This window comes from Oncorhynchus kisutch, linkage group LG10 (genome assembly GCF_002021735.2).
Source record: "Oncorhynchus kisutch isolate 150728-3 linkage group LG10, Okis_V2, whole genome shotgun sequence".
NCBI classification, from domain to species: Eukaryota; Metazoa; Chordata; class Actinopteri; order Salmoniformes; family Salmonidae; genus Oncorhynchus; species Oncorhynchus kisutch.
The window spans coordinates 37,824,677-37,851,785 of record NC_034183.2 but is presented as its reverse complement, the minus strand read 5'-3'; the positions used below and the strand labels follow the sequence as shown (position 1 = coordinate 37,851,785).

The following is a 27,109-nucleotide window of genomic DNA, read 5'->3' as shown; positions in this document are numbered from 1 at the left end:
CTCATTTGTCTCCGCTGTGCAAGGAACAGGAAGTGGTCATGGGTAGACGGGATCCAACTTTTGTCTTTGCTAGAAGGGTCCAATATTTGTCAAATTAACTTCAAATTTCACTTTTCGTTTTACGCTTCGAACACACCGACTGTGTTTTGCGTTTTGATTCATCAGAAGTACATTAATTTCCAATGGAACCTTGCGTTTGCCTTGCAGCATGGATTTATCGAACGAATGCATCAAATTGTATGCGTGGACTTACTTGACAGAAAGCAGCAAAATGTGAATGTTGAATTGTTGATGCACACATATCCAGTAAACAAATGTGGGATAACATAATAAAAACTGTTTGACTGTAGAATTTCTTTAAATGTTTTATTCATTTATTTGCCAAGTATATAATTTATTCGATGACATCCACAAATTAATTATGAGAGCCTATAATATAATTTCCCTCCAAAATGCAGTTTTGGAGCGAAATGCAATAATAAATAGTCAACAATGAGACCAACGTTGAGGAAGTTGGTCTTGATCGCGCCTGTTGGGCCGGGGCCAGCCCCGCCGAAAGCAGAGGTCTAGAGATGGTTAAAGTCCCGAAAGCAGGCAGGGGAGTTCCACGTTCTCATTCAAGAGCTTCGACTGTTTGGAGAGGAATTCCGACATTACTTTCGTCAGGACCTGGCTTCGGTCCAGATGGTTGGAGCCAGGATCGCCCGGGAGTCCATCAGCCCAGTTGAACGCCTGACGATTTGTCTCTGGTAAGTTAAATTCAAGTACATTTTTAAAGCATTTGATACCATAATTGATTGATATTTGATACATTGTTTTTATGTGCAACCTAGCTAGCTAAAGGGCTCTCCAGTTAAGAGTCCCTATTTGACATCAGATATCCGTTTACAGAATATTCATTAGGACTATAACTTTTCCCAAAGTTGGTTTATAATCCTTTTTTAATTATGCAATGTTACCAAATTAAAATAAAGTTGAGGTGCCTTCTGCCCTGATGAAGGTAGGCTAGTTTTCTCCAGTACCCATTGTTGTTCAAGACAGTTACAGTCATTCATTACATTCTTATTGGACTCACATACACTCTTAGAGAAAAAGGTTCCAAAAGTGTCCTTCTGCTTTTCCCATAGGATAACCCTTTATAGTTCAAGGTATAACCCTTTGGGGAAAAGGTTATACATGGAACCCAATAGGGTTCTACTTGGAACCAAAAAGGGTACAACCTGGAACCTAAAAGGGTTCTCCAATGGGGACAGCCTGAGAACCCTTTTAAGTAGACAGTACCATTCTTTCTAAGAGTAGAGTTGGCCTGGGCTACAGTTTATTGATATAGTCATAGACTGAATTGTACTGTTTCAAGGCATTGTTAATGATGGTTGATGAGTATTACAATATAATTAGTAGAGCATAATAAACAGTAATGAGGTAGCATTTTTTATGAGTAGATATAATATATTTTTATTTCACCTTTATTTAACCAGGTAGGCAAGTTGAGAACAAGTTCTCATTTACAATTGCGACTTGGCCAAGATAAAGCAAAGCTTTATCGACACAGAGTTACACATGGAGTAAAACAAACATACAGTCAATAATACAGTAGAAACAAGTCTATATACGATGTGAGCAAATGAGGTGAGATAAGGGAGGTAAAGGCAAAAAAAGGCCATGGTGGCAAAGTAAATACAATATAGCAAGTAAAACACTGGAATGGTAGATTTGCAGTGGAAGAATGTGCAAAGTAGAGATAGAAATAATGGGGTGCAAAGGAGCTAAATAAATAAATACAGTAGGGAAAGAGCTAGTTGTTTGGGCTAAATTATAGGTGGGCTATGTACAGGTGCAGTAATCTGTGAGCTGCTCTGACAGTTGGTGCTTAAAGCTAGTGAGGGAGATAAGTGTTTCCAGTTTCAGAGATTTTTGTAGTTTGTTCCAGTCATTGGCAGCAGAGAACTGGAAGGAGAGGCGGCCAAAGAAAGAAATTGGTTTTGGGGGTGACCAGAGATATATACAGTGCCTTGCGAAAGTATTCGGCCCCCTTGAACTTTGCGACATTTTGCCACATTTCAGGCTTCAAACATAAAGATATAAAACTATATTTTTTTGTGAAGAATCAACAACAAGTGGGACACAATCATGAAGTGGAACGACATTTATTGGATATTTCAAACTTTTTTAACAAATCAAAAACTGAAAAATTGGGCGTGCAAAATTATTCAGCCCCTTTACTTTCAGTGCAGCAAACTCTCTCCAGAAGTTCAGTGAGGATCTCTGAATGATCCAATGTTGACCAAAATGACTAATGATGATAAATATAATCCACCTGTGTGTAATCAAGTCTCCGTATAAATGCACCTGCACTGTGATAGTCTCAGAGGTCCGTTAAAAGTGCAGAGAGCATCATGAAGAACAAGGAACACACCAGGCAGGTCCGAGATACTGTTGTGAAGAAGTTTAAAGCCGGATTTGGATACAAAAAGATTTCCCAAGCTTTAAACATCCCAAGGAGCACTGTGCAAGCGATAATATTGAAATGGAAGGAGTATCAGACCACTGCAAATCTACTAAGACCTGGCAGTCACTCTAAACTTTCAGCTCATACAAGGAGAAGACTGATCAGAGATGCAGCCAAGAGGCCCATGATCACTCTGGATGAACTGCAGAGATCTACAGCTGAGGTGGGAGACTCTGTCCATAGGACAACAATCAGTCGTATTTTGAACAAATCTGGCCTTTATGGAAGAGTGGCAAGAAGAAAGCCATTTCTTAAAGATATCCATAAAAAGTGTCGTTTAAAGTTTGCCACAAGCCACCTGGGAGACACACCAAACATGTGTAAGAAGGTGCTCTGGTCAGATGAGACCTAAATTGAACTTTTTGGCAACAATGCAAAACGTTATGTTTGGTGTAAAAGCAACACAGCTCATCACCCTGAACACATCATCCCCACTGTCAAACATGGTGGTGGCAGCATCATGGTTTGGGCCTGCTTTTCTTCAGCAGGGACAGGGAAGATGGTTAAAATTGATGGGAAGATGGATGGAGCCATATACAGGACCATTCTGGAAGAAAACCTGATGGAGTCTGCAAAAGACCTGAGACTGGGACGGAGATTTGTCTTCCAACAAGACAATGATCCAAAACATAAAGCAAAATCTACAATGGAATGGTTCAAAAATAAACATATCCAGGTGTTAGAATGGCCAAGTCAAAGTCCAGACCTGAATCCAATCGAGAATCTGTGGAAAGAACTGAAAACTGCTGTTCACAAATGCTCTCCATCCAACCTCACTGAGCTCAAGCTGTTTTGCAAGGAGGAATGGGAAAAAATGTCAGTCTCTCGATGTGCAAAACTGATAGAGACATACCCCAAGCGACTTACAGCTGTAATCACAGCAAAAGGTGGCGCTACAAAGTATTAACTTAAGGGGGCTGAATAATTTTGCACGCCCAATTTTTCCGTTTTTGATTTGTTAAAAAAGTTTGAAATATCCAATAAATGTCGTTCCACTTCATGATTGTGTCCCACTTGTTGTTGATTCTTCACAAAAAAATACAGTTTTATATCTTTATGTTTGAAGCCTGAAATGTGGCAAAAGGTCGCAAAGTTCAAGGGGGCCGAATACTTTCGCAAGGCACTGTACCTGCTGGAGCACGTGTGCTACAGGTGGTTGATGCTATGGTGACCAGCGAGCTGAGATAAGGGGGGACTTTACCTAGCAGGGTCTTGTAGATGACATGGAGCCAGTGGGTGGATATAATACAGTGGGGCAAAAAAGTATTTAGTCAACCACCAATTGTGCAAGTTCTCCCACTTAAAAAGATGAGAGAGGCCTGTAATTTTCATTATAGGTACACTTCAACTATGACAGACAAAATGAGAAAAAATTATCCAGAAAATCACATTGTACGATTTTTAATGAATTTATTTCCAAATTATGGTGGAAAATAAGTAAATATCACAGAATTGGATTTACAGTGGCGAATGAAAAAAGTAAAAAGAGAAGTAAAGTGGTAGTGGAAACTAGTAAATATTTGGATCGATCTTGTTACCTGGGAGATCTGTTTGAACTCTCTATTAAAATTGTGGATGTGTTGGATGAGGTGGCGTTGATGACAATAACGAGAAGTGGGCTTATTTTGTTTCTTTGTGTTTCTATGGAACTGAAGGAGCATGCTTTGCGCCTCAAGAAGATGTCAGATTGGAATGTGTCGTGTGTGAATCTTCGAAACAGGGCAGGAAGTAAATGGAAAGGATATATGTGAAGAATTGGATCAAGTGGTTGGTGAACAATGACTGACCCGCATGGTAGATGGAGTGTAGAAGACCACTCCAACCATTCTATTGTTTTTTAGATAAAGGGTCTCCCTTCTCACGTGTATTTGGGTTATATGAGATTACCTGTGAGAGCCTTTGTGCCCAAACCCATGCAGTGTGATGAATGTAAATGATTTGGGCATGTGTCAAGTGTATGCAGGAGTATTATATGCCAGCTGAGCCTAAATGCTGCAATTGTGGTGGTGAACATGCACCCGCATTCCTTTCTTTATTTTTATTTTTTACTTTTACTTTTTCTCCTCAATTTTGTGATATCCAATTGGTAGTTAGAGTCTTGTCTGATCGCTGCAACTCCCCTACGGACTCGATGCATGCATCGAAAGCCATGCATTCTCCAAAACACGACCCTGCCAAGCTGCTCTACTTCTTGACACACTGCTCGCTTAACCCGGAAGCCAGCTGCACCAATGTGTCGGAGGAAACACTGTCCAGCTGGCGACCAGTGTCAGCTTGCAAGCGGCCGGCCCGGCCCGCCACAAGGAGTTGCTAGAGCGCCATGGCACAAGGAAACCCCGGCAGACCAAACCCTCCCAGCCTGGGATCGAACACTGCAATGCAGTGCCTTAGAACGCTGCGCTACTCGGGAGATGCACCCACATTTCTGAAGTGTCCTGATAGGGTGAAGGAGACGGAGGTGGCGAGAATAAGGGCTGTATGTGTCCTCCTGTCCGGAGGAATTGAGAAAAGTGGAAGAAAGGCGTGAAGTTGAAGAAGTAGTAGGAGTAGCGATACAAGATGATGTTTCATGTCAACAGGGATCCTGACATGTTGCATGTTAAGAAGGTGGACTTTGTAGCGTTTATTACTTTGGTTATCAACTGCACAGTGCAAACGGAGAGGAAATCTGAGAAAATAGGCTTCATTGTGAGTGTGGATCACTTGTCCAGTTGTTGACCAACATTGGTCACCGTTTTCAAAGTGTGTTGTCTGTCTTTCGTTACATGGTCATGGCTGTAATGCAGTGTGCCCCAACTGGCGGTTTTATTTGGCCCCCTAACTTTTCTGAGCAAAAAACCAAAATGTGTATTTTTTATTGTTGGACATAATAGACTAAAAACACCAGGAAATCAGCTCCAAGTGATTTTAATATAAGACATTTGTTCCAACGTATTCCCACACATAATAGAGAGAGCTATGTGATCGTATACAAATGTAAGCAAGGTTTGAAATGATTATGTTTTAGTCAAACATTATTGTGAGGACAGATGAGAAGCAAGTACAGGGAGTGAACATTTAATGAATAACGGACATGAAATGAAACAAGGACAGCATCTGGACAGGGTGAACAAATCAACATTAACGCTTACATGGGGATCAAACTGAGGAATAGACAGATATAGAGGAGGCAATCAACAAAGTGAAGGAGTCCAGGTGAGTCCAATGAAGCGCTTATGCGCGTAATGATGGTGACAGGTGTGCGTAATGATGGGCCATCTGGGACAGTACCCCCCCTCTAGGGGCACCACTCGGCGTTCCACTTGGGTGAGCCTGATGGGCCGGCTGAGGTGTGGGAGCTCGACGAGCCGGCTGAGTCATGGGATGGGAGCATGATGAGCCAACCGAGGCAAAAAAAACTCTTGAGCCAGCTAAGGCTTGGAAGCCTGACGAGCCAGCTGAGGTACCCCCGGTTCCTTCAGCAGCGGCACCTGGACCCGACGTGTGTAATGATGGCCCACCTGGTGCCCTCGAGAACCAGAGAGGGGGAGCGGGAGTAGGCGTGACAATTATATCTGTTTGAGCTTCTTGTAGTCAAATTGTCGTCTACAATTATTTGTAATTGTGTCTTGGCCCCCCAACCATCCGCTCAAGAAGAAATTGTCCTGCGGCTGAGTCTATATAGAACAAAAATATAAACTCAACATGCAACAATTTCAACGATTTTACTGAGTTACAGTTCATATAAGGAAATCAGTCAATTGAAATGAATTAATTTGGCCCAAATCTATGGATTTCACATGACTGTGCAGGGGCGCAGCCATGGGTGGTTTAAGTGTCAAGTTTATGGACATGTTGCAGCAGTGTGTATGAGGCAGATGCCTAGATATGAGAAGTGTGCAGGAGGGCATGAAACGAAGGAATGTGTTATATTGGTGGTGAAAGTTATGTGTGCTAGCTGTGGAGGTGCCCATGGGGCTGCAGATTGAAGGTGTCAGGTGAGAGAAAGGCAGACCGAGGTTGCCGGATTAGAGTAGTATAGGAAGTGTTGTATGCTGAAGCAGTGAAGAGAGTGGCAGAGGAAGGTGGGTACAGGGTGAGGGATCCTGAGAGGATTCCTGTGAGTAGGCAGAGACCAAGAGAGTGATGGGATGAATATGTGCTTCTGTAAGGTGGGCATTGTAGCATTTATAGCCATGGTTGTCAATTGATCTGCAGAAATGGATCGAAAGTAACAGTAAATAGAGGTTGTAGTGCCAGAGAAGTACTTGGGATTGCAATGATTTACAGCAGAACAGCTGCAGGGGGTGTTGAATGACAGTGTTATGTCCTCTCAGACCGTTGGTTAAATGGCGAAATGCGGTGTTAGTTTTTTTAGTGAGTGCTAATAGTTGTTAGTTTTGAATTATTGTTTCAAATAATTTAATGTAGGTAGGCTGTGAATGGCCTCACACACCAGTATAGTAGGTGGCGATGTATGCACCTAATCTGATCTCAATAAATGTTTATGTTCACAAAACTAGAATATGTTACAAAGACAGTGCACTACGTTTTATAGACTTGATGCTTTGCCAAATTTTCCTAGGAGTGCAAGGTCGAATTGAATTTCTGCACACCCGCACTTCACAGATGAGGTGGTCCCTAATGGAAATATGCAAATAAAACATATGCACAAGACATACATTTCATTATTCAAATAATTGTAGCTGAGGCCGATTTGTTTTCCATCACTCACAGCTGAAGATATTAACATTTTATATTCATACAATGTCTGCCATGTTTTTGGATGAAGTGTTGATGTCGCCGCTGCTCCCTGTGTGCTTGTGCGCATGTGATGTTGGTCCATATAAACCAGATGTAACCCGGATATAGACGGTCTATGAATCGGCATATGTGAATGTTAGTAGATTACCTTGAAAACAATGGTCAGACATCTTGGACGCAGTCTCCAGTTTTTATAATACCTCAGTGATGTCGACTGCATATTTCTTTACTTACCTATTGTTCACCTAATACCTTTTTTGCACTAATGGTTAGAGCCTGTAAGTAAGAATTTCACTGTAAGGTCTACTACACCTGTTGTATTCGGCGCACGTGACAAATAAACTTTGATTTGATTTGTATGACCAATGACACAGGGTTCCGGTCAAGAAGCATGGTTTCGACTGCTCCTACAGTTTTGCTTCGGTACTCCAGTTTAACTGACACCTGGCCCAGAAAGACAATTTCCATACATGGCCACATAGAGAAGACAGATTTGAAACTTCATAATAAGACACTTCAGTCATTACCTTTGTGCACAAAACATCCATTGAATTAAGGCCAATTTGTTTTTCATCACTGACAGCTGAAGATATTAACATTTTAAATTCATCCGCCATGTTTTTTGGATGACGTGATGAAGTCCTTAATGATTTTCTTAAATTGTATGTGGAGGCGTCACCAGCTGGAGCGCCCTTATGTAATTATACTTTTTTAAATTGTCTAATCAATTCAATCAATACATTTTTATTTTAAAAAACACCACTAATTTCCAAAAAAAGGTAGATTTGTTCCGTATTTCATTCAGGCTCATGTCTGTTTTGCAGAGAGGATGAGGTGAAGCGAGAGGTTTCACTCACCAAAATTTGTTCAAAATAAGCCCAACGCGTTTCTTTTAGCTAATTTTGGACCTAAAGTTTTCGCCTGTCTTCCCGCCTGTGGGATAACGACTCCCATTGTTAGGACGGAGAAAATAGCATTTCGTACATTTTATACAGATCTCTGTTTACAGTCACGTTGCTTTTTTGAAAATATATATATCATAAGGATGTGGTACTGGTGATGTCAAACACTTCCCCAATCATTGAGATCTGATATTCCGCCAAGTGATACATAGGCCAATGTCATATCATCAACCAATCACATTTGTAAAATCCTTTCGGTCTAAATTCCAGCGAAACTTGGAGAGGACAGTTAAAAAAGCATGCTTCTATGGAAGATTTACAAAAGTAAATAAATAGCTGTATTAGACTGAAAAAATATATAATGTGATTAAACTGAAAAGATATGGTGGATTTCGTCAAACTTGTGAGGCTCTCCATGCTCATTCGTTGCTAATTTAACATGTTTGCTGCTACTTTACTCAAACTGGTTTTCAAAGACTGCCTTCCTAACTGTTTTACATTCCCTGAGACCAACCAGAACTGTTTCCTTGGACAAGTATTACTCCCATATTTCCTACATGACCACATGTTTCGCAAGGCAAAGGAGTAGCCTGTAGGCGCGCTTCCATTAGCTTGTTCAGTGCAGTTTTTCTGTCTGGGATGGAGGGTGCTCCCCCCCCCAAATATTATTGTAGGCTACACTGTCCAGTGAATGTCCCGCAAAATCATCCGGTTGTCCTGCATTTGGGTATTTCGACTGCAGTCGACTGGAAATTTCTGCTGTTGCTCCTCACCAACAGCAACTTGAAGTCGGAGCCAAAGCATTGTGGGAGACAACCTTGCTCTGTTTTCTTGGAAGCAAAAGGCACTAACTACATGCTCATAAATAGTTGTTGTGGCCACCTATCATTGGTTATTATCAATGCATGTTAACTGTTTTGGGTGGATGACTATTTACAGCTTAAATATATGTTTATCCTTACATCCTTATCTAATTACATAGATAATTACATGTGATCCACATTTCTAACATAAATACATGAAATATCCTACTTTTGACAATATACTGTATCTAATGTATTTATCTAGATGTTACTGTAATGTTGTATCCCATGCTATAGTCTACAATTTGTCGTGTCTGTAATATTGCTGTCGCAAAACAAATTCAAATTAGTTGGTTGTCTATTAAGTGTGAATTAAACTGAGTATTTATTGTAGGCACATGGATTATTGTTGGGGATTTCTATGCTAGCTAACTATAATCTATACACATTTGGGCTAGCTAACATTTGCTAGCAAGCTAACCAGTACATTTAACAGAAAGGGTCTAGCTATATGGTAACATTTAGCTAACCAGAATTACCATAGCTGTATTATTTCCATGTGGTAGTTAGCCACGTTTTGGTTAGTTAGTTAGCTAGATGCCACAGCATCAATGACTGTAGCTAGCTAGCTAGCTAGCTAGCTATAGCCTATAGTTATATTCTAGGGAAGCAATAGCTATTCCTGCTAAATTTATTTCCTAGCCAATTTATACATGTGTTGTGTCATCCAATAATTTATTATCAACTCAAAACTTTAGCTAGCTAGTATTGGCTGTTTGAACGGCAGCCACAACATCAGATTGATTGGGAATTCACTGACTGGCTATAGCTAGCTAACTAGCCAGATCTCATTATCTGCATATGAGTGATCGTTGTTGACATACATGTATTTTCCCCAGATGTACAAGTGTCTTCTCACATCGTGTCAGTATAATTTGTTTAATTTCTGATCCAGAAAAGGGCTCACAAAAGCCATGTCTGTAGCTTGTGTTGCTTGCAGTAAGGGCATTGTTCTTTCTTTTTGCCTAATAATGATGTCTTCATTGCAATTTATGCCCAGAAAATGACATCTTCACCAAAAACTAGAAATGAAAAGTTTTGTGATACACAAAAATGCTGTTGAGGACTTTTTAATGAAGCCTGCATGAGCATTGTTATTAAGTGTTAAGGTATTTATGGAGCCCTTTGCCTGTCACCTTTAAGATCCCGGAGTGCATCTTTAACTGAGCTGATATAAATGTAGGCCACAACATTTCCAGAAATCTGATATATGGGCCTAGAGTCAGATAACTGAATTGCAATAACACATAACCTGATGTGAAGGTTCTGCATTTCAAGTAGCTTACAAAAGAACGGATTTGATATCCAGGCTTACTCATAGCATCAAAGCAAACGCACAACTGAAAAGAGGGGAGGAGCGCAATTGGAGCAAAACCACCTCCGTGCTTCTGTTTGCGTTTATAGCAAGCATGGCAGGCGACAGCGAGACAAGGGTGGACAGTCAAGCCGAAAACGAGAATGCTATTCGGCAACCTTTCCTCATCGGGGTAGCCGGAGGGACTGCCAGCGGCAAGGTTGGCATTGTGATTTTTAATTAATTAGAAATGTCATGTTTTTATTTGAAACACTGAATTGTCAACGTGGTTGAAAGATGAGAACTCATTGACCGCGTGGCTCCTGTCATGACAGACCAATGAATTCATTTGTTCCATTAAAGCTAGTTTGTTTTTTAATCATTTCTGGAAAAACATTGACATTTTTAAAGCGTGTATAGGAATAGGCCCTGTTCGGGCAATCATTTATCCCACTTATGTGGCTGTAGAGAACTGACCTTAATCCAACTTGCATTCATGTCTTTGTCTATAACGTCTATAGCCCTATCAATTCGTGTACAAATAATTAAATATTAATACAAACCTATATGAAACAAGGATTTTGAGAGGAATCTACTCCTGTGGTTTATTCAATTCAGAAAGGGCATTTATGACAACCGACAGAACCGAAAAGCAATACTTTGTTTAGCCAACTAAACTCAACGATTTACGATGGAGTTGAGCGGCGACTAGTGTGTACGGACTGGAGCTAAAACAGCATATACCATTTTAGTTTACCACAAAACTACTGATTTCAGAACGGGTGCTGAAATCCAGTAGTTTTTTATTCATTAAAAAAGGTGATGTTGAGCTCCAGTCCGCCCACTGTTAATATTCACTTTCTAATGCGTCGACGGGACCAGCTGATTACACCTGGCAAGCAGTGAAAACTGCCTATGCGCATAATTCGCTGCACAGTAAAATAAATAAAATGTCTAAACCCAGAGGCGCAATATCGCGAGACTTCCGGGTACGCTTGCCAAACAGACTTGGTTGGGGTTTGAAAAGTCAATGAGAAGTAAAATAAAATCTTAGTAGTTCGTTTTCTAGAAATCAAAAGGCACGAAGTAGATTCGAGGTAATGTCTTTATTTGAACATGTTATTACTCCAAAGGGACAAACTGAACATTTTCATTTTTGTCAAACAGCTTCGGTACGGAGTGTCTGAGTTGACGGCTTGCACATGCGCGATACGACCGTTAGACCAGATGACGTATTTACTACGCATGCGTTTAGCCATCCAGCGTCGCCATGACACCACCTTCAGTGTAAACTGGAGTTTCGATTGGAAAAGCAGTTTTAGCCCATCTTCATACGGTAGCCTACTGTCTTGCGTAATATTATCTTACCTCATAACGTGTAAGGAGGTGAGCCTCGGTCTACGTCAATGTGTTGCCGCTTTTTCCATGTATGCTACTGTTCATCATGGTACAGTAAATAATAAGTGTTCTTCTCTCCAGAATCAAGAATTCAACCATGCCAAAGTCATATTGGGAATAATACAGACATCACTTTATAATCTAGCACACTTATATTCACAATTGTCTGTCTGGTTAGGTAAACAGGTAGTCTAAACATATGGCCTTTCAAATGCACCTCCCCCAACCCTCTGAAGAAAGTGACTGTTATCTCTTGGTTTTGTTTTTCACTGTCTACCTGAGATAGTCCTAAACAGTCCCCTGAAATGGCTGATGGCCTTGCAGCTATGTCCTCTGCTGTATTGTGTAGTCTGCTGTCTCAATGTTTTGAATGAGTATCCCTCTATCTTTTTCGAAGGTTGCATACGTTATTTTTTAAATAATGTTTTGAATAGTATTTAATAAGAAAAGGGAGGATTTATTATGGTCAAACCCATTTCTTGTCACGAGTCATATTGTGGAACTGTATACACTATAGGCCTACTGAGCTGGGGAGAGCTTCACTCTGCTAGCCTGGTTATGCATCCACCATATTTCCTGAAATATCCAAGCCAGCACAATAGCCTACAGTTCGGGTTAGCACAGTAGGCCTTAGGGCTGAGAATTGCCTGGGACCTCATCACGATACTTAGGTGCCAATACATTATGTATTGCAATACCATATATAGCAATTCGATTCTGTAATTTTATTGCGATTCGATGTTCCAAACATATTGCTCACCATATGTCTACTGCAGAGTGACGAGAGGAATAAAAGTTCTGAAAACAAATTGGCTCCCTATTTTTTTTTTTTATAAGATGGAGTACAAGCTATGAAGGAAAAATACTGGAGTACAGTAATCCAGCGCAAAAATAATATTGCAATATGGTCAAAATGATACTTTTTGTCATCAGAAATAATAATCCCCCATCACTAGTAGGCATACTGTCAGTTAGGCACAATTTTACTGTTCCTTCCCAGCGATGTTTATTTGACGTTCAGCTGTGTTTTGTCATAACAGCCAATGAGCTAACCATGTAGAGAGAAAAAAATGTCCTGATTTTTCTCCCCTAAAAATGTTGTTCTATACCCACTGTAACTGATCATGACATAGCTTGTCAATTGTCTTTATGTACCTCTGACGTAGGATTGCTGGGTAAACTGCCGTTTAGCTTTTTTGGACACAATAGAATTTTTAACTGGGGCAGGGGAATGTTTAGTCAGCGTTGGCAATAGAAGAGGCAGACTTTGAATGTATGTCTGACTGACCCAAGCTTGGGTAAGAGACCTGGCCTGGTCTTTTGTAACCAAGAGCAGTTTCGGCAATCACTGTTTTATTAAGGTCTTGGAAGAAATGTGAAACGACAAAGGGGTCTGGTATTGGGAGAGTTAGAGCTCTCAGAAACCTCACAAGCACTAACCTGACAATCATCTCGTTAACATTTGTTTGCTTTGTAATTTTTTGTAGATTAATTTTGTAGAAAGTTTGGGAAGAAATTAAATGCAGATAAGAAATTGAGTAATTCACATCCTCTATGAAAGGCTGTTCTAGAGCATGAATTGTGGTCCACTTGACGTTCCTTTGCGTGTAATATTTCTTGGTATCATACCCCACAACAAACGAAAGTGAGAAACTACCCGTAGAGCCACCTGTTTATCCGACAGTGTTTTTTTCTTCTTCTGACACACTTTTCTGGGAAGTCTGGAGAGACAATGCAGTTTCAGTTTAGGCTGTGTGTATGAAGTCTGTAGGGCCCAGGCCCAACTTGCGGATTATTAGTTAAATGGATTGAGTGTGACCCGGACTGGTGACTAAGTACAGTGAGTCTCATCAAATAACATTGTGGCTACATGAACATCTTGTAATGCCCCTTTGTCATCGTTGAACTATTCCCTCTGACTGTAGACTCATTTATAAACATGGATTGACTCCAGACAAATGTGTTCTGCTTCATCGTCTTGTATTATCTTTGCCCTGTCTGAGCTCTTTTCAAGGAGACACTAATGCATTTTTCACTGGTTGCTAGCATGCATTTTCCTCTTCTGCTGCAATACATTTTCCCTTCTCTAACAACAAGTTCAACTTGACCCTAATGTCTGTTGCCAGTCATCTCTTATTCTGTTCTCTATTAGGCCTGGAGCAAGCAGTTAGATTATCATGGCTGGTGACACGTGTAGGTGCAGTGGTCTAAGAATAGCACCTCGATATTGACTGACCGACATCCTGTCTACTGTGGTGTGCCTCAGACTTGGTCAGTAGCAGCCTTACTGTTCTCAATGACACAAGTCTGGTTCGGACTTCATGTGTTAAATAATGTTACAAGACTTCATGTGTTGAACTTTTTTTTTCTTTTTTTTAGTTCCATCCAACAGTGTTGTCATAATGTGAGATCCTCATTACTGATCTTATTATCCTATTTGCTGTAGGCCCACTCTCCTCTTCCTTGAATTGGCTAATGAACCATAGCGACATGTCTTTTGGGCTGTACTGCGAGATCAGTAGGGATGGGGTAGTGCCCTTTTGGAGTTATTAATATGAGTTTATTTTCCAATGTAAAAGAACGCTGTCACTTCCTCCTTGTTCGTTTAGGAAGTGCAGAGGTTAGCCACATGTGACGTAGTCAACTAGAAGCCAGCAAGGTGACCACACCCAGGGGCCCTAAGTCATAGAGAGGCCCTATGAGTAAGTGAGGATTCTAGTTGTAAAATAGGTCAGAGTATTGCAAACATCTAAGAACATTTTTAAATGAGAGCTATTGCACATTGCTGCAGATTTGGCTTCTTCTGTACTGTCTGTACGTCTATGTAATAGTCTGGTACCAATATATTCAATATCTCCATAGCTCAGTGAACACAACTCTACTCCACTTACATCTTTATGGGTCACAATTAACTTCAGATAGTGTTATCTAGCTGACAGACTTAACTGTCATTCTCGCTCCTCCCTCTGCCCATGGCCAGTCGTCTGTCTGCGGTAAGATCATGGAGCTGCTTGGCCAGAACAAGATTGACCATCACCAGCGCCAGGTGGCCATTCTCAGCCAAGACAGCTTCTACAGGGTCCTCACACCGGACCAGAAGGCCAAGGCACTGAAGGGACAGTTCAACTTCGACCACCCAGGTATTTATCTAATCTATATATTTATCTGGATACTGTGTCAATCGCTAAATCGTAGTCATATGGTATATGTTAACAACTGGCAAATGTAGCTTTATCCCTTGCTTGCTTTCCAGTGTAAAAAAAATGTACGAATAGTTTCTCACATCCCTTTGCTCTCTCATTGAAGATAAATAGTTGCGTTGTTGAGTTTATACTCAAAGTATACTTCTGTTGGGCTTTTCCCCCTAGTTCTTAGAAATATAATTACCATAATGGAGAGAACTGGAGAGAACTAAAGGTTTCTACATGTCCTGCCTTGGGGCCAATGACGGCTGTATTGAAAAACTGTCTCATTCAGAGTACATACTTAGCAGCGGTGCCTCTGGTAGATTGTAGTCTGGTAGCAGAGTAGTCAGTCTCAGTGTGGTAGATAATGTTTGGGCCCTGGTCAAAAGTAGTTCACTAAATAGGTTGCATATCAGCACAGATGCTATCCCCATAACAACTTCCCACCTTGTGGGATTAGATCTAGATCCTATGGCCTGGCACAGTGGCACCAGCAGAAACATAGACATTGTTCTGAGTGCCTTTGCTCTCTCTCTCTTCTCAGATGCATTTGACAATGAGCTCATCGTCAAAACGTTGTGGGACATTTTGGAGGGCCAAACAGTGCAGATCCCAGTGTATGACTTTGTCACCCATTCCAGGTCAGTGGTTAGGACACTCACTCCACTCACTCACTCACTCATCTCATCTCAAACACATTGTCCTCTCTCTGGTGTGTGTGTGTGTGTGTCAGGAAGGAAGAGGCGGTGACTGTGTACCCAGCAGATGTGGTGCTGTTCGAGGGCATCCTGATGTTCTACTCCCAGGAGATTAGGGACCTGTTCCAGATGAAGCTGTTTGTGGACACAGACGCAGACACACGGCTCTCACGCAGGGGTGAAACCTTAGACATATATATTCACTATTTCATTGGATGAAACGCATCATACTTGTGAGTTGTACAAAAATACCAGGGGGCTTCCAATACAGGGCCTGGAGGGCATGAATGGGAACCGGTTGTAGAAGTCTATTAGTTTTGTAAGAATCTTTTCTGTGAAATCATACTGAAAGCTGCATTCTTGTTCTGTGTTCCCTCCCCAGTGCTCCGAGACATCAGCGAGCGAGGAAGGGACCTGGAGCAGGTGCTAACGCAATACATAACCTTTGTTAAGCCCGCCTTTGAAGAGTTCTGTCTGCCAGTGAGTACCTAGCTATGATACTGCCACAACACGTATTCTAAGAGCCTTGGATCAACCAAATGATATCAATAGCTAGGTTTCCATCCACTTGTCGACAGATTTTCATGCAAATATTCTCAAATCTGCAATTTCCTGCAAGATATGTTTCCATTAACCTGTCTAGGACTGACGGAACCCCTCGCCAACAGCCAATGAAATTGCAGGGCGCCAAATACAAATCTCATAAATCAAATTTCTCAAACATAGAAGTATTAGGCACCATTTTAAAGATAAAATTCTCGTTAATCCAGTCAAAGTGTCTGATTCCAAAAATACTTTACAACGAAAGCTCCACAAACGATTGTTAGGTCACCACCAAGCCACAGAAAAACCCAGCCATTTTTCCAGCCAAAGAGAGGAGTCACAAAAAGCACAAATAGAGATAAAATTAATCACTAACCTTTGATCTTCATCAGATGACACTCATAGGACTTCATGTTACACAATACATGTATGTTTTGTTCAATAAAGTGTTTTATATAAATATGCAATCTCATTTTACATTGGCACGTTATGTTCAGTAGTTCTAAAACATGCGGTGATTGTGCAGAGAGCCACATGAATTCACAGAAAATACTCATTATAAATGTTGATAAATTCAACATTATTCATAAATAGCATTATAAATATTCACTCCCAGGAATCGCAGTTCCACAATAAATGCTTGTTTTGTTTGATAATGTCCATCATTTATGTCCAATAGCTTCTTTTGTTAGGGCGTTTGGTAAACAAATCCAAAAGAGCGATCTGGTCCAGTCGGACGAAACGTTCAAAAAGTTATATTACGGAACGAAGATTCTATACTTAGTTTGAGTCTCTATCTTTAGGATGTTATCAACAAAGTTCAATAATGTTCCAACTGGAGAATTCCACTGCCTGTAGAAAAGCCATGGAATGAGAGCTAACTCTCTCGTGACTGCGCGTCATGAGGCTGTGACACTCTGCCAGACCACGGACTCAAAGAGCTCTCATCCGGCCCCACCTCACAGTAGAAGCCTCATTCAAGTTTCTAAAGAGAGTTTACATCTAGTAGAAGCCTTAGGAAGTGCAGCTTGACCCATATGCCACTGTGTATTCGATAGGGCTGAGTTCAAAAACTACAAACCTCAGATTTCCCACTTCCTGTCTGGATTTTTTTCTCAGGTTTTTGCTTGCCATATGAGTTCTGTTATACTCAGACATCATTCAAACAGTTTTAGAAACTTCAGTGTTTTCTATCCAAATCTACTAATAATATGCATATTTTAGCTTTCTGGGCCTGAGTAGCAGGCAGTTCACTCTGGGCACGCTATTCATCCAAAAGTGAAAATACTGCCCCCCTATCCCAAAGAAGTTAAATTGACTTGTTGTTGATAAAAGGCTGTGCGTGATGTAGTGCACATAAAAATTACTTTTGCGGTTAAATTCCCATGTACCAAATAAAAAATACAAGTTAAATGGGTTTCCATTGCATTTTCAACTCTACTGATGGGTTTTGTCGCTACAAAGGTTATTTAGCGAATATACCCACTCTGGTCTTGGCATGTGCGCTTTAGCCAACAGCTCTCAGATACAGTGCAGGTATAGCCTACATCATGAGATTATTATGGATTTAAAAAAGTATGATTATTTTTATTTGTCAAACGGCAGCCAAGACTCGATCATGTCTGCAGAATAAGAAGCTCGATATTTATTGGAAAGAAGCATCAAGCTGCATTTTCACCACCCTGTGAAGTTCATCGTAGCTTATTTAATTTGTAGCCTAATAAACTGCATGCTTCCTTGAGTCATAGTGGGAGGACCACGCAGCATATCATTGCGTGACTCCAAGTTTATCATATAAAATATGATGGTTATTATATCAATGTTTTCCCATAGTTTCCATCACCATTTCTCACAATACATTTTACAGACATGAAAAGATCCCACCTTGTCAAGCGTATTTTATTTTGTTGACAGTTGGAAAGTTTACAGACATTTGTTGTTTCCATCTGGCCTGTAGTGACTTTTTTTCTGACATGTACTATACTCTCATAAAAAGGTTGGCAGGGAACCTGGTTATTGTCAGTTGTCTCTGACCTCCTCTTGAATGGTATTGAACACCCTGGCCCTGATTTCTTTAAAATATATATATATATATTTCACCTTTTTTTTAACCAGGTAGGCCGGTTGAACAAGTTCTCATTTACAACTGCGACCTGGCCAAGATGAAGCAAAGCAGTGTGACAAAAACAAGTTACGCATGGTATAACAAACATACAGTCAACAACACAATAGAAAAATCTGTATAAAGTGTGCGCAAATGAAGTAAGGAGGTAAGGCACTAAATAGGCCATAGTGGTGAAGTAGTTACAATTTAGCAATTAACACTGGAGTGATCTGTGCAGATGAGGATGTGCAAGTAGAAATACTGGTGTGCAGAAAAACAGAAACAAATATGGAGTAGGTAGTTTGTTGGATGGGCTATTTACAGATGGGCTGTGTACAGCTTCAGCGATCGGTAAGCTGCTCTTACAACTGATGCTTAAAGTTAGTGAGGGAGATATGTCTCCAATTTCAGTGATTTAAAAAAATAATAAAAAATTGCAATTCGTTCCAGGCATTGGCAGCAAAGAACTGGAAGGAAAGGTGGCCAAAGGAGGTGTTGGCTTTGGGGATGACCAGTAAAATATACTTGCTGGAGCGCGTGCTACGGGTGGGTGTTGCTATGGAGACCAGTGAGCTGAGATGGTGAAGCTTTACCTAGCAAAGACTTATAGATGACCTGGAGCCAGTTGATTTGGTGACGAATATGTAGCGAGGACCAGCCAACGAGAGCATACAGGTCGCAGTGGTGTGTAGTATATGAGGCTTTGGTGACAAAACGGATTGCACTGTGATAGACTGTATCCAATTTGCTGAGTAGAGTGTTGGAGGTTATTTTGTAAATGACATAGCCGAAGTCAAGGATCAGTAGGATAGTCAGTTTTACGAGGGTATGTTTGGCAGCATGAGTGAAGGAGGCTTTGTTGCGATATAGGAAGCCGATTCTAGATTTCGTTTTGGATTGGAGATGCCTAATGTGAGTCTGGACGGAGAGTTTACGGTCTAACCAGACACCTAGGTTTTTGTAGTTGTCCGAGTCAGAACCATCCAGAATAGTGATGCTAGTTGTGCGGGCAGCGATCGGTTGAAGAGCATGCATTTAGTTTTACTAGCATTTAAAACAGTTGGAGGCCACGGAAGGAGTGTTGTATGGCATTGAAGCTCGTTTGGAGGTTTGTTAACAGTGTCCAAAGAAGGGCCAGAAGTATATAGAATGGTGTCGCCTCGTAGAGGTGGATCAGAGATTCACACGCAGCAACAGCGACATCACTGATCTATACAGAGAAAAGAGTCGGCCTGAGAATTGAACCCTGTGGCACCCCATAGACTGCCAGAGGTCCAGACAATAGGCCTTCCGATTTGACACACTGAACTCTATCTGAGAAGTAGTTGGTGAACCAGGCGAGGCAGTCATTAGAAAAACCAAGGCTATTGAGTCAGCCGATAAGAATACGGTGATTGACAGAGTCGAAAGCCTTGGCCAGGTCAACGAATACAGCTGCACAGTACTGTCTTTTATCAATTGCGGTTATGATATCGTTTAGACCTTGAGTGTGGCTGAGGTGCACTCATAACCAACTTGGAAACTGGATTGCATAGCGGCAATGGTACGGTGGGATTCGAAATGTTCAGTGATCCGTTTATTGACTTGGCTTTCAAAGACTTTAGAAAGGCAGGGCAGGATGGATATAGGTCTAACAGTTTGGGTCTAGAGTGTCTCCCCCTTTGAAGAGGGGGATGACCGCGGCCCCTTTCCAATCTTTAGGAATCTCAGACGATATGAAAGAGGTTGAACAGACTAGTAATAGGGGTTGCAACAATGGCGGCAGATAATTTTAGGAAGAGAGGGTCCAGATTGTCTAGCCCAGCTGATTTGTAGGAATCCAGATTTTGCAGCTCTATCAGAACATAAGCTGTCTGGATTTGGGTGAAGGTGAAGTGGGGGAGGCTTGGGCCAGTTGCTGTGGGGGGTGCAGAGCTGTTGGCCGGGGTTGGGGTAGCCAGGTGGAAAGCATGGCCAGCCGTAGAGAAATGCATATTGAAATGCTCAATTATCGTGGATTTATCGGTAGTGACAGTGTTTCCTAGCCTCAGTGCAGTGGGAAGCTGGGAGGAGGTGCTCTTATTCTCCGTGGACTTTAGTGTCCCAAAACTTTTTAGAATTAGTACTGCAGGATGCAAAATTCTGTTAGGAAAGCAAAGGCTAGCTTTTTCAAACTGACTGTATATTGGTTCCTGACTTCCCTGAAAAGGTGCATATCGCGGGGACTATTCGATGCTAGTGCAGTACGCCACAGGATGGTTTTTGTGCTGGTCAAGGGCAGTCAAGTCTGGAGTGACCCAAGGGCTTTATCTGTTCTTAGTTCTGCATTTTTTTGAAAGGGCCATGTTTATTTAAGATGGTGAGGAAAGCCCATTTAAAGAAGAACCAGGCATCCTCTATTGACGGGATGAGGTCAATATCCTTCCAGGATACTCGGGCCAGGTCAATTAGAAAGGCCTACTTGCAGAAGTGTTTTAGGGAGCGTTTGACAGTGATGAGGGGTGGTCGTTTGACCACGGACACAGGCAATAAGGCAGTAATCACTGAGATCCTGGTTGAAGACAGCAGAGGCGTGTTTAAAGGGCAGGTTGGTCAGGATGATACCTACGAGGGTGCCCATGTTTACGGATTTGGGGTTGTACCTGGTAGGTTCCTTGATAATTTGAGAGATTGAGGGCATCTAACTTAGATTGTAAGACGGCCGGGGTGTTAAGCATATCCCAGTTCAATTCACTTAGGGTGTCCAGGGCACAGCTGGGGGCTGAGGGGGGTCTATAACAAGCGGCAACAGTGAGGGACTTATTTCTGGAGAGATTTTTTTTTTAAGTAGAGGCTCTAACTGTTTGGGCATAGACCTGGATAGTATGACAGAACACTGCAGGCTATCTCTGCAGTAGATTGCAACTCTGCCCCCTTTAGCAGTTTTATCGTGACAGAAAATGTTGTAATTGGGGATGAAAATGTCAGACTTTTTGGTGGCCTTCCTAAGCCAGGATTCAGTCACGGCTAGGACATCAGGGTTGGCGGAGTGTGCTAAAGCAGTGAATAAAGCAGACTTAGGGAGCAGGCTTCTGATGTTAACATGCATGAACCCAAGGCTTTTATGGTTACAGAAGTCAACAAATGAGAGTGCCTGGGGACACACAGGGCCTGGGTTAACCTCTACATCAACAGATGAGGAGGATGAGGGTACTGCTAAAGGCTATAAGAACTGGTCGTCTAGTGCATTGGGAACAGCAAAGAAAGGAGCTGATTTCTGGGCGTGGTAGGATAGATTCAGGGCATAACGTATAGACAAGGGTATGGTAGGGTGCGAGTACAGTGGAGGTAAACCCAGGCATTGAGTGACGATGAGAGAGGTTGCATCTCTGGAGGCGCCAGTTAAGCTAGGTGTGGTCTCCGCATGTGGGGTGGGGCAAAGGAGCTATCTGAGGCATGTTGAGCGGGACTAGGGGCTCCGCAGTCAAATTAAACAGTGATGGCTACCGTAAACAACCGTATACAAGGCATATTGACATTCGAGAGAGGCATAAAGCAATCACAGGTGTTGAGTGGGAGAGCTAGACAACGGGTAAGACAACAACTGGTAAATGGCAATGACTGGGCAGAGGGTCAGTTAGCTACACACAGGGCCTGAGTTCGAGGCTGGGGCCAACAGATAAACAAAATGAAATACTGTGTTAATGAACAGTCCAGCAGGCATCAGCTGTGTAGCTGAGTAATCATAGGGTCCAATGAGCAGCAATAGATGAAACGGGGAGCCGTTCGGTAGTCGTTACTATGCTAGGCGAGCGGGAGACGCGGTGTTCAGGAAGCTAGCGGGCCGGGGCTAGCAGAAGGGTCTTCACCGACATCCACGACGTAGAGGCCGGTTGAGAGCGCATCGGCCGAAATACGTCAGCAAACCAGTCGTGATGGATCGGCAGGGCTCCGTGTCGACAAAGGGTTCTGGCCAATTGGCAAGCGTTATTGTAGTTGGTGTACTTCATTTCCTAGCCGGGAGATGGGCCTAGCTTGAAGCTAACTGGTGCTTGCTTCTGGACAAGGGCGTTAGTCACAATAACCACTCGGTAGCAGTTAGCTAGCTGCGGTGATCCGGTGTAATGGTCCAGAGCTTGCAGCAAGAATCCGGTGATGTAGTGGAAAAAAGCAGTCCGATATTCTCAGGGCTGATATCGCGCTGTGCAGACTGGCAGGTGTGCAGACTGGCAGGGCTAAAGCGGCTGGTGTCTGCGCTAAAGGTAAAGGCCGCTAGCAGTGGCTAACAATGACTAAATAGCTAGTAGCTAATCGGCTGGCTAGCCTCTGATGGAGATCCAGTTATAAGGTCTCAAAAATAGCAGATCCTTACCACGTTGGGTGAGGCGGGTTGCAGGAAGGTATATTTAATTTGAAAATGGAAAAGAGATTGAAATGTATATAAAAAAATGAATATTTTCATGGGACAAAAAACAAACACGTCTTACTGCTACGTCATCTTGGTTAAGATGTGATTCAGATCGTATTGCTAAACAGGTTTATTTCTTTACCCTCTGTAGACCAAGAAGTGTGCTGACGTGATCATTCCTAGAGGAGCAGATAATCTTGGTGAGTTTCTGGCTGTTTGTTTCTCAAGATTGCTGCCTTATGTATGCAAGCAGGCTGTTATGTGACAAACTTCACTGACTCATTCTTGGACACATCTCCCTATAGAGAGTCTGTCATTGACATTGTTAATCAGTCCAGTCTCTTACCCTGCGATGGTAAACTTACTAAAGGCAGATGTGAATGTGATGGCTGTTTTGTTTAATCTACTGTCTTGAGATAGCTGTTGTGGTCTGTGATTGGTGAGACCTATACATGGGAAGCAGACTAGATTAGCTGTTTTGTCCTGGGAATGTTTCAGACTATCTCTGTTTTGGAATGGCAAGGTCAATTGTAGATTTTTCAAAACAACATGTATTTGCAAAGAGTGGTGCTTTTAAACTCTGGAACTTGTTCTGCTTAAATTTTATCTGAATAAAAGAGGAATGGAACACCGTTACAGATTATCCTTCAATGTCCTCTGAATGTGCCCCCTCCTCTCTCTCTCCTTAACAGTTGCCATAAACCTTATAGTTCAGCACATCCAGGACATTCTGAACGGTGGTCTGACCAAACGCCTGAACGGCAGCCTTAACGGTTACGGAACTCCCCGGAAACGGCAGGTGTCAGAGTCCAGCAGTCGGCCCCACTAACTGCACCGGCCCTCTCTGAACACCAGGGAGCTAGGGATCGATGGAAGAGGGCTCATCTGTACATACCTACCACCTGTCTGCTACACTCTATTTAAAAAAATATATATATATATTAAAAAAAAAAACTCTAGCAAGAATATGCAAGGCCTTCATTTGATTAGTTTTTTTTGACTGGATGATGAAATGTTTTGTAAGGGAGGAAGGAACTGTTTCAGTTCAGAGGTGAAGCAGTTATTTTATTTATGTATTTTTATTTGATATTCTGGCCCCTTTTTGAGCTTGCAGATGTTAATAAATGAGGAGGAAGTTGGGTTGAGCTTGAGACCTTGCTGTGTGTTCAGTGGTCAGTGCATTTTGATTGGTCATGTTGTCTGTCTTTCTGTACTGTTGGTTTGGAATGGAAGGAAGGACGTGTGACAGATTTGATTTGTTACCGAGGGAACTACAAGACACACACTACATGATCTTGGTAACTATCCAAGAACCGAGATGCAAAACTGAATGCAATTCACCTCTGTAGATTCCGATTTAGCAATTATTTGATTAACTGACGTACATGTACCTTAGAGCACTAATCATGTTTGGCGTGGTATAGGATACCACTTCTCACATTCCTTTACTCTGTTATCCCCCTTTATCCTTTGCCTCAGTGTTACAAGCCTACTCTTGAGCGAGTGAAAGGGAAAATGTTCAGGCCCTACACAGATTATCTGCCTTTGCTCACCAATTCAATGGGTCAAAGCAACTTAATGTTCTCTCCATCTGAAAAAAAAGAACGGAACTACTTGACTTCACAAATCAAAGCAGTGTTCTTAGTTTGTACATAGTGTAGTATTATTTACCCGCCTGATGTTGTACTTTTTCAATCATTTTTCAGTGTTTTCACAGTATTTGCTTGTTACCATGCATCTTGGAACAAACAACCTACATTTCAGAATGTAACTGAGATTGAAAAAGACGAATCAATCTTTACCTCGACCGGTTTTGTGTATGGTGGCTGACAACCCCACCAAACAAATAAACCGCGTTCTGTACTTGGCCACATGGCCCATCTGAAACCGTTACGCTGTAGTTTGTAATGCCCCCATGACAATATAATTCTTTCAGGGTTCCTACTTCTAACATTTTTTATTTTAAAGCTCTTGAATGATGAGATCACTAGAATGTCTGAACATTAGTGAAGTACATATTCTTTACATAATGTTCTATCATTGAAAGGGTTCATTTGATAGTGGTGTTTTAAGCCTACAAATATTGTAGGTTGTTTTGAACTGCAGGATTTGAGGTAAATTTGCACTTTAAAAAAGATGGTGATTGTCCACATTAGTAACAATTGACTCAACAAACATTAATATATATATATATATAATTGCTCTTTTAGAACTAATTAACAGTGTATTTCATCAATGTACAACTGTGCTTTGTTTTTTTTTCTACTATTTTGCACCACCAAAACATTTTCCTTTAGGAGTAGGCTCTCGGGTCATTCATATACTTTAATTCCACGTCAAATTGCCCACCATATATTGTTTCATTTATCAGTGATGTATTCAAGTCAATCAAAATATACTGCAATATTCCTAGACTGATATAAAAAGTGAGGTTATGGTCTTGTTAATATTCACTCACTGAATTGTGCTAGTAGTGTTATACTAAAGGTTGTACTGTATTGCAATGGGTAGTCTATGGTTACAATAGATTGTTTTGCTTTCAGAAATATAGATATTTTTTTTAAAGTCCTGACTGCTGTGATGTTTCCTACCTCAACATATTTGATACCTGTATGCAAAGTGTATACTGTAGTTTTTTTTCTTCTAATTTCCAGGGCCAATGATGGGCATGTCACAATGTTGTTGTCCATCAGTGCATCATCAATATTAGCTTCAAATTGATTGATCATTGAAATGAGAAATGGTTTCTAAAGTACTGTGTTCACTCCATGATTTAGCCATCTAATTTGTGAGATGTAGAACTAGAGAAAGTGAACTTATTGATTCACACAGCACAGGAACTTGGAATTTTGCCTTTGAAGAGAAAGAGAAGACTGAATATAACCCTAAACACTAGTAATACGATGCCTCACTTAAGTGTGGAGGAAATGGCCTAATTTTAATTTCAAAGGCCTTCAAAAAGTCAGTCAAGTAGTGTCTATCATAGGCAGCCATCTTGCAGACGTTCAGTAACAAATTAATTCCCTTGCTCAAATATATTATAGTCCGAAAGGCTGTGGATTGTCTGTATTTATGTCAATCAAATGTTGCTTTGTGTATTATTGCATACATTTAGCTTCAATGTTGGTGATGAAATCTGCTGTAAATGTCTGCTCATTTAACTGACAAATGACATGATACCATATGTGCTACTTGCTTGCAAGAGCTAGCTAGCTATTGTACTGTATTTGTTCCATGATCAGGGTGTAACAGTGAATCAATGAGACAGTAATGTCAACTGCCTCAGTGTGAACACTAACTGTATGTATTTTAGAATCAAACACATTGAAAATAGTAATGTGCTATACAGCAGTGGTGGAAAAAGTACCCCATCCCTTCTGCCTCTGATCTGGTGCACACACCTGACACTCAGACATAATTTACAAAAGATGTATTTGTGTTTAGTGAGTCCCCCAGATCAGAGGCAGATCTTGATAACTGTGAATTGGACAATTTTTCTGTCCTGCTAAGCATTTAAAATGTAATGAGTACTTCTGGGTGTCAGGTATGGTATGGAGTAAAAAGTACATTATTTTCTTTAGGAATGTAGTGAAGTAAAAATTGTCAAAAATATAAATAGTAAAGTACAGATACCTCAAAAACCGACTTAAGTAGTACTTTAAAGTATTTTTAGTTAAGTACTTTACACCACTGCTATACAGTATGTGAAGAATGAGGCCTTTGACACATAGCTCAGGCATTGTTGTACATGGCTCTAGCATGGAAGAGACCTGTGATGAGAGAGGAATAAATAGTATGACTATAACCAAAACTGTTACAAGACCAACAAGTAAAACAGAAAACCAGGTTACCTATCAAGTTGTGATGACCATGACTTTACTGGTTTACCTGAAAGTTGAAATTATTAAACAGTAAAAAGTAGGGATAGATTTTCTGGTTGACACACCTGGATATGACTACATGAATACAAGAGCATTCATAACTGTATTATAATGTACATGTATTATCAAACAGGTTGTGTATCAAGAAACTGCAATCAAATAATGAAATAAAGTTTTTGTACTATGTATGCTATGTGTATGTGCTTTCTTTACGAGATTCAGAGATGGAGAAAACAATAGAATTTGATTGCCAGTCATATGGAATATGCAGAATAGAATAATATAAAAGATCAGTGAAACCCAATCATGAAATAACATGATGTTTTAGTCATGGAAAGATCGATCTATTACTTTGGTTTAAGTGACATCGCTGGTTAAAATCAGAGATCGTTTTGAGGAGATGGAGAAACTCAATTAGAAATCATATTATCGTTGCCCACGCGTCGTCAATGGGCTGCGCGCTGCATTCTGGGAGATTACGGGACAATGAGTGCACTCCTTCAAGCAGTAAATGGGAGTCAATTGGGCGCTTGCGCAAAAACACAACATTAGCATGAATTACGTCAACAATAACTACAATATTTCGAATATTTTCCGAGATGTGAGATAATGAACTTGTTTTC

The 27,109-nt window shown here is 41.2% G+C and overlaps 1 protein-coding gene across 3 annotated transcripts; it reads left to right on the top strand.

Moving 5' to 3' along the window:
• Nucleotides 1-496: 496 nt before the first annotated feature.
• Nucleotides 497-26,672, top strand: LOC109898112 (uridine-cytidine kinase 2-A). Of its 3 annotated transcripts, none has more exons than XM_020492916.2 (7): nucleotides 497-749; nucleotides 14,690-14,849; nucleotides 15,439-15,535; nucleotides 15,628-15,770; nucleotides 15,975-16,072; nucleotides 22,757-22,805; nucleotides 23,298-26,672. In XM_020492916.2, exons 2-7 carry the CDS (start codon nucleotides 14,711-14,713, stop codon nucleotides 23,432-23,434), a joined length of 663 nt encoding a protein of 220 aa, XP_020348505.1. In that variant the 5' UTR covers nucleotides 497-749; nucleotides 14,690-14,710; the 3' UTR covers nucleotides 23,435-26,672. The 3 variants fall into 3 exon arrangements, with proteins under 3 accessions (XP_020348505.1, XP_020348504.1, XP_020348507.1); XM_020492915.2 differs by lacking the exon at nucleotides 497-749 and adding an exon at nucleotides 10,254-10,531; XM_020492918.2 differs by lacking the exon at nucleotides 497-749 and adding an exon at nucleotides 14,324-14,411.
• Nucleotides 26,673-27,109: the final 437 nt, after the last annotated feature.

What these genes read in the sequence shown, in the direction of transcription:
- LOC109898112 (XM_020492915.2), top strand. Translation starts at nt 10,427, where the DNA reads ATGGCAGGCGACAGCGAGACAAGGGTGGACAGTCAAGCCGAAAACGAG. An exon ending in GAGGGACTGCCAGCGGCAAG is followed by an intron (nt 10,532 to 14,689) that starts GTTGGCATTGTG and finishes GCCCATGGCCAG; the next exon opens with TCGTCTGTCTGCGGTAAGAT. An exon ending in GACTTTGTCACCCATTCCAG is followed by an intron (nt 15,536 to 15,627) that starts GTCAGTGGTTAG and finishes TGTGTGTGTCAG; the next exon opens with GAAGGAAGAGGCGGTGACTG.